General features: G+C 41.2%; 2 protein-coding genes across 5 annotated transcripts in view; one reads left to right on the top strand and one right to left on the bottom strand.

The window, feature by feature from the left end:
• LOC106813676 (40S ribosomal protein S16-like) overlaps positions 1-4,763 on the top strand; it is a 6,227-nt gene extending 1,464 nt beyond the window's left edge. Inside the window, exons 3-5 of the mRNA XM_014817880.1 lie at positions 3,225-3,326; positions 4,238-4,382; positions 4,554-4,763. Of these exons, the coding sequence (XP_014673366.1) occupies positions 3,225-3,326; positions 4,238-4,382; positions 4,554-4,699 (393 nt within the window). The 3' untranslated portion in view covers positions 4,700-4,763. The remainder of the gene's footprint in view (positions 1-3,224; positions 3,327-4,237; positions 4,383-4,553) is intronic.
• Positions 4,764-6,202: 1,439 nt separating this feature from the next.
• The window catches only part of LOC106813674, a 26,744-nt gene continuing 21,152 nt past the window's right edge, over positions 6,203-11,794 (bottom strand). For all 4 annotated transcript variants that reach the window (XM_014817872.1, XM_014817878.1, XM_014817871.1 and 1 more), the window contains 2 exons: positions 10,919-11,008; positions 6,203-7,609 (listed from right to left, as the gene is read on the bottom strand). In XM_014817872.1, coding sequence (XP_014673358.1) covers positions 7,228-7,609; positions 10,919-11,008 — 472 coding nt within the window. In that variant the 3' untranslated portion in view covers positions 6,203-7,227. The remainder of the gene's footprint in view (positions 7,610-10,918; positions 11,009-11,794) is intronic.

Below are 11,794 nucleotides of genomic sequence, written 5' to 3'. Positions count from 1 at the left end.
AATGCAACCAATTTTATGAATTTGCCACCATGTTTGCTATCATTCCGACTGTGACTAAAACATCGCAATGGGTCGAACAAAGGAAATTAAACGCATCTGCGGTCGTCATGTAAACCACCCCTACATCCGAGAACATGTCATCTAAGGTTTTTTACAAATGGCCCAGACATTTGTGACATCGTTTCACATTGCTTTGGTGGTAATTTCCTTGAGCCATCGTACTATTTCTGTAGTATTTTCTAGCGAGTCTATTCCGTTTCCGGTTCCGTGCCTTGCTAAACATGGCCGGTTAAAGCTGATTTGAATATGATATGCTGTGAGAATTAGCAGATTATACGTGAATTAAGAGATACATTCTTAGTTTAGAAGCAGGACAAACTGTGAGTTAACGTTCATATTTTAAACAAGGCAAGTCAAAGGTGGTAATGGAATAGTTTTATTGAGATATACAGCGTTATTTCATCTTAGATCTGCCAGAGTGATAGTTTTTTGTATGGAAGGGTGCAGGCGTATAGACAATCCGTCGCACAGGCCTGGTCGGCTAGTGTAATATCAATGTAGTGCGCAGTGCGCGTTGAAAAGTGACAGTGTGCTTGCGCCAGCAACTACGAGGACAGACGGGCTCCCCTAATAAAAGGGGAGGTTGTAATTAGTTCTATGGTTTTTTCCCCACCCACGCCAACATCTATATGCCATCATTGAGGACTCGGTCAACCATCTTTAAAAAAAAATCGACAATGCTGCTACGTTTGAAGATCGTACGAGCTACTTCAAAGTTAGACTCATCTGAGGCCTGTTTAGTACAGATTGCAAATTTTGCATCCCCTATAAAAGCATGTGCATCATTTCTTTAATCTTAACTTGATTTTGGTGAAATTTTATGGAAATCTGATGATTCGAAAGTTGTCTTGTTGTCCTGTGAATTTGTGTGATGCTTGTGGCAAATCTTTGTCCAAATCCCTAATTACTCATAATTAATTATAATTATCATGTAATTAAATGTGATTGTTATAAAGACAAATCATGTTTTGATCCAAAATACTTCAATCTACTCTTTTGTAAAAATTTACCAGAGTTCCAGGGCGGAGGCGATGCAGGATTTTGTCTAGGGGGGGGTGGCAGGGGGAAAGGGCACTTTGAGATTTGTTAAGCGGGCAACTGAAGCGCGGCTTCTGCCGCCGCTTCGTGCGCGAGGACCGCAGGGGCGAAGGAACCGTGGGGTCGGGGGGCCTCCCCCCCAGAAATTTTTAAAAATCAAACTCCTTTTTATGCATTTTTGAGGCATATGAGGCGAAATTTTTGTACTTCAAGTCTTGTTCATAGCAATAAAGAAGACAATTCCAGTACAAGGCAAAATCCACAAAGCCACAAAAACCATCAACTTGCTTGAAATTAACTGTGCCATCAGAGCGACAAAATATAGTACCCGGTGAAATCAAACTGCGATATGGATTGAACACACTTTTATTACAAAAGAAAATTTAAAATCATTACATGTACTAATTTATATGCTTTCCGTTTATACATTTACTATAAAAAACTTGAACTTCAACTTGAATTTCAAATGACTGATATATATATCTTACTTAAACATACTCAGTTATTACTCTTCCCACAGGGCGCGTGTACGGATTTTACCAGGGAGGGGCCTCAACCGCAGGCTTGCGGCAACTGTACTCGGGCTATAGCAGTACTACTACTAGAGCTACCTACATGATGTAAATATACTTTAGGCCCTAAATTAGGGCTATAGTTAGCCCGACGTGGCTGTGCGACTTATTGTCTATACAGCCTGACACGCTTCATTACAAAAACCTATGAGGCTATATGTAGTCCAAGAAACGACTTTGTAGACTTGATTTCGTAACGAAATTACTTTGTAGACTTGATTTCGTAACGAAATCACTTTGTAGACTTGATTTCATGCGACACTTGGCGCCCCATATATAAGCAAACTGAGTCGGTTAATAATTAGTGGTAGGTTTAGATTGTGGTTAGTATTAGAGTTAGGTTAGAGTTAAATAATTAGTGGTAGGTTTAGATTGTGGTTAGTATTAGAGTTAGGTTAGAGTTAAATAATTAGTTGTAGGTTTAGAGTTAGGTTGGAGAGTAGGCGACTCCCTAGACTAGCATTATATTACATTTATGTAAAACAACATGAACAGCGCATGCACAGCAACTGCTCGGACGAATAGCGCATACGAACAGGTGTCCGATGCTCGGACGAATATCCACGTCCTTAGTTTAGCATCCCTGTACATTAGCCCGACCAGGCTGTGCGACGGATTGTCTATACAGCCTGACACCCTTCCATACAAAAAACCTATCGCCTCTGCAGATCGAGATGAATAACTCTGTATATCTCAAATAAAACTATTCTATTACCACCTTTGACTTGCCTTGTTTGAAATATGAACGTTAACTCACAGTTGTCCTGCTTCTAAACTAGAATGTATCTCTTAATTCACGGTATAATCTGCTAATTCTCACAGCATATCAACTTTCCAATCAGCTTTACCCGCCATGTTTAGCGAGGTACGGAAAACCCGAAACGGAAAAGACTCGCTAGAAAATACTACAGAAATAGTACAATAGCTGCACGATGGCTCTCACAGCAATTACACACCAAAGCAAGTGAAAAGATGTTCACAAATGTCTGGGCCATTTGTAAAAACCTTAGATGACATGTTCTCGGATGTAGGGGTGGGTTACACGAGGACCGCAGATTGTTTAATTTCCTTTGATCGATCCATTACGGATTTTAGTCACAGTCGGAATGATAGCAAACATGGCGGTGAATTCATAAATTTTGTTGCATTCATCTTAAAAAGTTGCTGTAACCCCGTAAGTACCCAGCGCATCGTAGCGCACTGATGGTTACAAGAAGGTGGACGTATACTGATTCATTTGGTATATCACATGAGTAGTGTTCTTTGGCGATACTTGGCAAATAAGGCAACTACGTGTTTAGCTGCAGCCAAGGTTTGAAACGGTATTCTAACCCTAGCAATACCGTTTCTTGGAGCTACCCTGTACATATGATGTATGTTTGGATTAAGTTTGGGATCGGATCTGGCTTTGTCAACAAGCCTCTGCCTGGAAAATGTTAAACTAAAGTGGATAAACAACGTGTAAACTATATCAAAATAGACAGGCATATTATTAGTATTACATATATGATAATCATTTATAATGGTTAATTTTGGTCACGTTGTGTTTTGTAGAAAACGTCTACAGCAGTTGCCCACTGCAAACGAGGAAAGGGATTGGTAAAGGTGAATGGCCGCCCACTGGAATATATTGAGCCGATCACTCTTCGATACAAGGCAAGTAACGAGATAGAATGCTGTCAAATTATTGATGGTAAAAGCTAGTGATGTCACGATCATCGATTATACTCGATCATCGGTTGAACAGTGGCTCGAACCAAGCGCTTAGTGATGTCACGATCATCGATTATACTCGATCATCGGTTGAACAGTGGCTCGAACCAAGCGCTTGGTTATCAAAATCAATAATCGATTTCATCGGGAAAAAAAAATTTATTTTTTTTTTTTTTTAATTTGAACAAGAAAACTTGGAAAAGTGATGAGAATCAGTACATGTATTATACACACAGTAGTAAACAGTGCAAAACAAACAGTAAACAGGGCTAAACAAGCACATACATGCACACACGTACATGCACACGACGTTACGCACACGCAGGCATTCAACACCCCGAGTAACCGATTGTAACCGATCATCGGTTACTTGGGTCCAACCGATGATCGATTACGAAATTACAACCGATTGACAACACTAGTAAAAGCAGCAGAAATATTGTGGTGATTGCGTAATTCTGATGCACATTGTAACCATAGGGTTTGTTCATACTGCTGAATATGTATGGTACCTGTAGATAATTAGGATTGTTGTCACAATGACCACCAACCTTGTTTACAGGCGATTTATCTTCTTGTGCATAAGTTGAAATTAATAAGAAAAACGTTTCTTCAGAAGTGGCAGCTAAAATTACTTTCATGTAGGAGTTCGATGTTCCACATATGATCATTATCGACGTGCACCACAGGAGTTACAGGGGGTCACGTCTCATTACCATGAATAGTACTTTATAACTGACACAAACTGTTTCAGGTGAATTTTTGGACTATGTTTAGTGTTAAAGTGTTTTGTTCATTTTACTCCTGAAATGTGTAATCTATTTATCCCTAATAAATATGGTTCTGGATTTCAGCTTCAAGAGCCAATCCTTCTCCTGGGCAAGGAGCGGTTCTCTGAGGTTGACATTAGAATACGTGTGAAAGGAGGTGGACACGTTGCACAGATATATGCTGTGCGACAGGCCTTGTCCAAGGCTCTGGTCGCCTACTACCAGAAATGTAAGTAGCATTTCAAAATAGACACGCCACCACGCTGTGGTTAGCTGTGTGTTATGCATTCGCTGATATATCATTCACTTTTTAAAGAAGATGTGGGATTCTATGATTATTTATGAACTAATAAATGTATACATGAAATGCATAGTGTGATGGTGCAATCTTCTGTTGTAGACGTGGATGAAGCATCAAAGAAGGAGATCAAGGATATTCTCATCCAGTACGACAAGTCACTGCTGGTAGCAGATCCTCGTCGTAGCGAACCCAAGAAGTTTGGTGGCCCCGGACCACGCGCTCGCTACCAGAAGTCTTACCGTTAATCATAAGCTCTTTATATGTATGCTGAAAATGTGTAAAAATTAAAGACGTGCGGCACAGAACATGTACACTGTTCCACTTTTGTTGTGTGTGGTATCGGACACGAAAACAATTTCTGTCAAAGTTGACATAAGCATGTGTTCAATGTTTACTATGGGCAATCTTAACTAGAATGAGCTACACGTAATATACTAGTTCGTTATTAATACTATTCACAGGGTCCTGTAATTGGTACGGAGAAAACCAGTTTATTTCAGTATGAATGTACAAAATTCGGTTGTTGTACATATAACACACTAGACTCGATCTAGCCAAAGTAGATTTTTATATTTTTTCTGCATCTAGAATATTCAAAATACATGGTTGAAAGAATGAACCATACCAGCTCCTACCTGAGTTATTCTATAAGTATTAAAGTAATTTTGGCAACGCTCTTGCATACAAAATGCAATGGTTATGGTACGTATGTCAAAGATTTAAACAATATTGCACTTCCCATTTACAAAAACAAGTAACAACATCCATCATGAGGCAGCACATAATGCCAACTGAGAATCATTTTGAGATTCAAACATTTGTAAAACAAGTAAAGTCTAAACATTTTAAAATAAAATCTATAGCTAAAAAGTTCACTAACAACCATTACATACCTACTTTTTCATTAAAGGCATAATAGGCCCATTGATTATACAAAGTTGACGAATGCTACAGTAACTGGCACCTTCTGTAGTTAATAAGTACATTACCTTATAGTCAAACGCGTATTAGTTTGTCCAATATCACTGCTAATTACTAAGAAATGTCTAATTGAAATCCGTAAATCTGGTAATCTGGCGCCAACGCTAAATTGGTTGCCAACCAAATAAGCCTCGAATTCGGTTAGGCAACGTCACATGTTGCTACGGGTGTTTAGCAGAGAATTGTTTGTCCCGGGATGCTTATATACGACTAATGAGCTAGTAGAATGTATCTCTGGGTGTATTCTCGGTATTGAGGCACAAGTAAATAATCGTGGGTGCTAATGAACGGGTGCAACGGGTGCATGAACTTCAATTATAATGACCAATATACGTAAATACGCGTAGTGCCGTCTGCTTTCCATGTTTAGTCTGTGGCCGTGGTTAGTCGGCGATCCTCCCATAGCGTTGGCCCCCAACACGGCCTACTTCATTATCACGAGCGTCCGTGATTCGTACGTGGATTCCACGTTCATTACAATCAGAGCTACTGTTACGTATATACAGTTACGGTACTGTACTATCGCTAGCATTGCGTACGGCCGAGCGAAAATGCATGCGTGCGTGCGTTTTTGCATGCGTGCGAAAATGTCCGGTGGACTATAAATCGGTATCACACCCGTTTCGAATTATGCGGTTTCGAAACTGTAAACAAGTCGGTCAACTGATTTCGTGGACTGCGGATTTCAATTAGACATTTCTTAGTAACCAGCAGTGATATTGGACAAACTAATACGCGTTTGGCTATAAGGTAATGTACTTATTAACTACACAAGGTGCCAGTTACTCTAGCATTCGTTAAAATTGCATAATCGATGGGCCTATTATGCCTTTAAAGCTATAGCTATTATAACTATGCAGCAAATCTAAACCAGTAGAAGTAATAAAATCAATTGGTCAAGTCAACAAATACATGTAATGGTAATCTCTTAATAGAAAACAAGTTTAGTTCTTGGTCTTGGTGGTTGCATACCCCTAAAATTGTATTCATATGACATCAATTATAAACTTCACAAAATACAAGGCGCAGAATACACAATAACATTGGTTTGGGGACCTCGTTTTAATATAAACTATGCGCATTAGGTATTCGAGTCTGAGATAGTCGGAGGAAAATCTCAATAAAGTAGAAGAATAAATAGATTTCTAGCAGTTGAATTACAACTTGTCAGCAGAAACCTATAAACCGTCCATTTGCCCTGATTGACCTCCAGTTCTAATAAGATAGCTCTATATGGATTATTTATAGATTGCATTGAACATTTCACTAACCATTGTAGTAAACTGTAGAGAACTAAACGTTTCATACTCCTTAGGGTATAATGTATAATACTAAGTCATCATTTGTCAGTTCATAGCGTCAAAATCACGAAAACTGTTAACTTCGAACCCATGACCTCCACTTTCACACATTGGGACGGCTTTTCTATCTGACAATGTGATAACCACCGGCGCATCTTTATAGATTTTTCTCATCGTTGCATAGGTGCACAATGCCAGTTTGACGGAGTATTCACACATAGGTCCACAGACCTTTAACCCCCGCCTTTGAGTTCTGCCCTGACAATATCTTTTACTACACACAAAATAAGTACACCGTCAATAAGGCCATTTGAATTTGTGCTTCCACTGCGGACGGATAGACGCTAGGGCCATTCCACAAGCTCCACGAGAACAGCTAATAAATAACTACAGAAATGATAAGCCCTGCGCAAGCTACAACCCAGAAACGCATTACACTACGACAAGCAAAATGAGATTTTCGATCGACTCGCGAACATTCGAACAACGCGTCAGACGCTGACCACCACACGATGCTTCCCCGGGTCCGGACAAGAATTCCACTCTATGAGACGGACGGCCCTGAGCAGCAGCACCACCTGCGCGACCAAACTGTGCAAGATGTCGGTGAGCGGCTCGAAGACGCGCCTGAGAGAGACGACGACGTTCCAAGCGAGCACAAGTGTGGGCTGCAGCAGCCCGTTAAACAGGCCGGCGAGCAGTGGCTTGAATGCGTAGTCGCACAGCACCGTGACGACGCCGACCAGCAGCCGCTGGAAGATGTGTCGACATAGAAACTTGATCAGCTCGATGAAGAAGATGACGATGAAGTCGACCGGGAAACGAAGAACGGAGAAGAACTCTTCCCAAATGCGATAGGCGAAAAGCTCCGACCTGTAATGCAAATGCAAAGGTGGAACTATAGGCAAACAAGTTAATACAACATCGGCAAACTACGTAGAACATCACATACTGGTTAGTAGTTCACACAGCCAGTGTATTAATGCCGGGTTCAACCTCTTCTGCAGGCAATGATGAGCCATTCAGCACCATTAGCTCTGTGTGGAGTAGTAATTATCTAGAGCTCTCCAAAAACGCATTAGCTGGCTATTTCACACCAAATTTACATCCATAAAACACAATTAACTCATAGTATGTTCTCATAAATATGCAACAAGTGCCGCAGAGCGACAGCGCTCAACTGACGTGTATTGTAGCCAGGTTTTCTTCTAATAAACTCACTGGCAACCGAATCAAGTGCGCCCTCCTTCCACCGCATTCGCGCTCAGAACGTATATCTAGGATACTACTAATACAGATCTAAAATCTATGATAGGCTTTGCTATACCTACTGGTAGTACAGTAATAAAGATACAGCTGTGTAACTTTAATGACTTCGCTATATTAACATGTTATCATGGATATGCGTCGAGCGCGAGAGTAGTGGTGGTGGAGGGGGAGAGGGGCGGGTGGAGGGGGCTCTAATAGCAAAAGCAGTTCAGTCAACAAATCCATGTTTAACCCTCTTGACGGTCAAAAGGTTATCAGACACTTACTCTTCGCATGTCAGCGGAAAATAGATTTCATGGTCCTTTCAATAAAGGGATAAAAACGGTAGGTCAGCGCTGAAACAAAATAGTTTAGCACTCGGTCCGTTAGACCATGTCCTCAGAAAATGTCTGATATCTGACCTTTCCCCCACTGCCCTTTGACCTGTGACCTCCAATTTCGCGCTGGTGATGAATTTACTCCCCATCGTAGGTAGAGCTATTGAGATTTGTGCCGCAATTCCGTATTTCCTCCTATACCTTAAAAAGGGACAGTAGTAGCCTCTAGGATTTTACTGCATACAACTGTACTTACTGTATAACAAATCGTCTATACCCACACGTATTTGTTACCAGATACCTAATTTAATTGTTATAATTAATTACACATCAACGCTACGAAATTTGAATGGCGCCATGGCACCCGCGACCGTGCTGCCACCCCGAAAAAGTTGCGTATTTGACAATTTATTTTGCACGTTACAGACTGAGGGCTAATCACAAAAGTGCAATTATATTTATACCTAAATGCTATTTAACCAAACGATATTCATTTTAGGGAAAATTTATCCAAATTATAACTGAAACTATGTCGTTTATAAGATATTACAATCCTTTTGCTTTTAAATTAATAAATAAGAAACACCCTCGGTCGTAGCCCTTGGCTGAAAAGTGGTTTTGCGCAACTTATCAGATCATGCGCTTTGAGTGGCGCCACCGTCGTTGTAATCAAACTGTAGTCGTTAGTTTTAAAACATTTTTTAATAATATTTCTAATGGTGATTGAACCATGAAACGTTTTATGTAGCGTAATTTTAACCTAAATTAACTGAAAATAACCCTAGAACCTAGAGTAAACGATCCCTTTAAGGGGAAAATATTCCCACTCCATTGACACATCTTGACCTTTGACCATTGACCCCCAAATTCGACATCCCGAGTCCTTTTCGCGATCCCCCCGACGTCCCGAATATCAAGACCGTACGTCGAGCGGTTAAGATTTGAGCCCAACTGTTGACGGACGGACGGACGGACGGATGGGCAATCATACGATTCTACAAGCTGCATCCGACTTCATCAGCTGAGCTAAAAAAATATGGGCTGAAATTTTTAGCTTTAATTTATTGTACGGCCAACAGTTATATTTAGTTAACCAGGAACAAATCATGGAAGGGTTGATTAAGTTATTTGTGTAATTGCCATATACGTGACAAATTGTCGATCAGTTAAGGCCAAGACACACTGCAGCAACAGTGACCGACCGTAACGACAAACGACAAAGTCGCAGCGACTGGCGCAGCCACACTGCAGCGACAACGACCGACCGTAACGACAAACGACAAAGTCGCGGCGACTGGCGCAGCGCCACACTGCAGCGACAACGACCGACCGTAACGACAAAGTTCACCCAGCACTTACCACAGTGCCAGTGCCAGTGGCACCCATGAGCAAACGCCAAAAAACTCCTGCTGCTGCTTTTAAATAAAATGCTGTAAAAACGCTCTATGTATAACGATAATATAATAAAGTAATATATACGCAGAATCATATTATACGAACATACACAATAATCACGCCTGATGGCTGACCGTAGCCTTGCACGTTTTGGTTAGATGGGTTCGCGGCCCCACTGTTTCTGACAGGCGGTGCGAGTTTAGCGCTGGGGACCAGTCTACTTCCTGGCTAGCTCTAGAACTATAGCCCTCCGCTCCGCCGCAGGGCTATAGAACATACTATGGCAATTTCCAGGTAGTTGGCAAAGACAACTTTTTGCGCTTAATAACTTCTTCGGTACGCCAAATAAAGCACATTCTCTGTCGCACAAATGTCTTAAGTTATTGCAAACACTAAAATTAAACTGCAAACTAACGGTTAAATGTTGTACTTGCTATATTACTCGTCGACGAAGGTTATTTACCAACAATTGTAACCACCATTTTTCGCTAGTCGCGCTAGTGAGCAGGCACAATTATGTATTTCCAAGTGGAGGGGTGAACAGGTTGCACGCAGTTGGAAATACATTGTGCCTGCTCACTAGCGCGACTAGCGAGTACATGACCTAAAAATTTATCAATACCAGTTCTCATTGCTCCAAACTGTATTTAATTGTGTATATATTTTGTAAATGTGTATATGTATGGGCCGTAGGCTAAGCAAATGCCTAGGGGGGGGGCATTGACGAATCCAGGATTTCAAGGAGGGGGTGAGAAATAGGTGGGGGGTCTGGGGTGTTAATACGTGGATCCAAAGCGTAGGACCAGTATTTACGAGCGGGGAGGACAGAAACTCACTTGTTTACAAGAACACTTTTATTCCTCAACTCCTGACGTCACATCCCTTAGAAAGGCTTCTGGGTACTCGCGAGTGATATTACTACGCGCACCTAATTCCACTTTGCTATACATGTATACGCGAGGGTTTATACTACACCCTACAGAAAATTGTGGAAATGTAAATCGCAGGAGATTATTTGAGGCACTTTTGAGTACATGTACAGCCTTAATCATTCCGACTATAACAATCCTCCAAAATCTAGGGGGCAGATGCCCCCCACCCGCAGGCTGCGGCCCTGGTATGTATATTTATATTGTGTACTGGTATATGTTATTTGTTATGTATATGCCTGGCAGCTAGAGCAGTATAATGTACGACTTACTGGTCTGCATATGTGGTCACAGTAGAAGGCACGACATCACGCTGGGCAGTGTAGTGACCTGTAGCACCATGCTCAAAAACATACGTGTATCTGCAAGAAATCATAAATTTATCACATAAGACGATATGACCAGCAAACAATAAAGCAAAATAAAACATAAGCTAACTCTACAACAATGGACCTATGTATGCTACACGCACGTTCGTGATACAGCCACAAATAAGATACATGCATTGCTATATCACCATGTGACGGGGCTTTTTTAAACAAAGATTGTCAAAGTTCAACAAATCTTGCAGGCTTTCTTCAGTGTGAAATCTTTGACAACTCCACATAAACCAAACAACATTGATATACTGTATATGCTGTATACTTCGCGGTGGTTTAATTTTCGCGAATTTCGCGAACGCGCCCCGCTACCGCGAAAATAACAACAAGCAAATAATTCATACCGAATAATACCGAACAATTCATAATTCACCGACCGCGAAATTAACCACTCACAAAATTGTCCGTCAAGTCTGAATTCGCGAAACTATCTGTACACGAAAAATATGGTGTATACAGTACTCAGTACTGCAAACAGGGACTGTGGAGTTGTGTTATTGTTGTGTTACATGTTTCCGTTCTCTTCCTATTTCAGTGTCGTTGAACATTCTAGTACATATTTATGATGTGACAGAACGAGTCATTACCTCCGCCAGAGGCTTGGCGGAGGTTATGTTTTCACCGGCGTGTGTTTGAGTGTTGGTTTGTGGGTTTGTGAACATGCACGTTTCAGTTCACTTCCGCTAGGTGCGGTGTGCTGGCTGTAGACTTACAAACACGCAACCGCAGGCTAAGGGGCAACCACAGTCCTCCCCCACCTGCACGCTC

Source organism: Priapulus caudatus, unplaced genomic scaffold, assembly GCF_000485595.1.
Source record: "Priapulus caudatus unplaced genomic scaffold, Priapulus_caudatus-5.0.1 Scaffold808, whole genome shotgun sequence".
Taxonomy (NCBI): domain Eukaryota; kingdom Metazoa; phylum Priapulida; class Priapulimorpha; order Priapulimorphida; family Priapulidae; genus Priapulus; species Priapulus caudatus.
The sequence above is the reverse complement of the archived record's forward strand: the minus strand, read 5'-3'. Positions and strand labels throughout refer to the sequence as shown.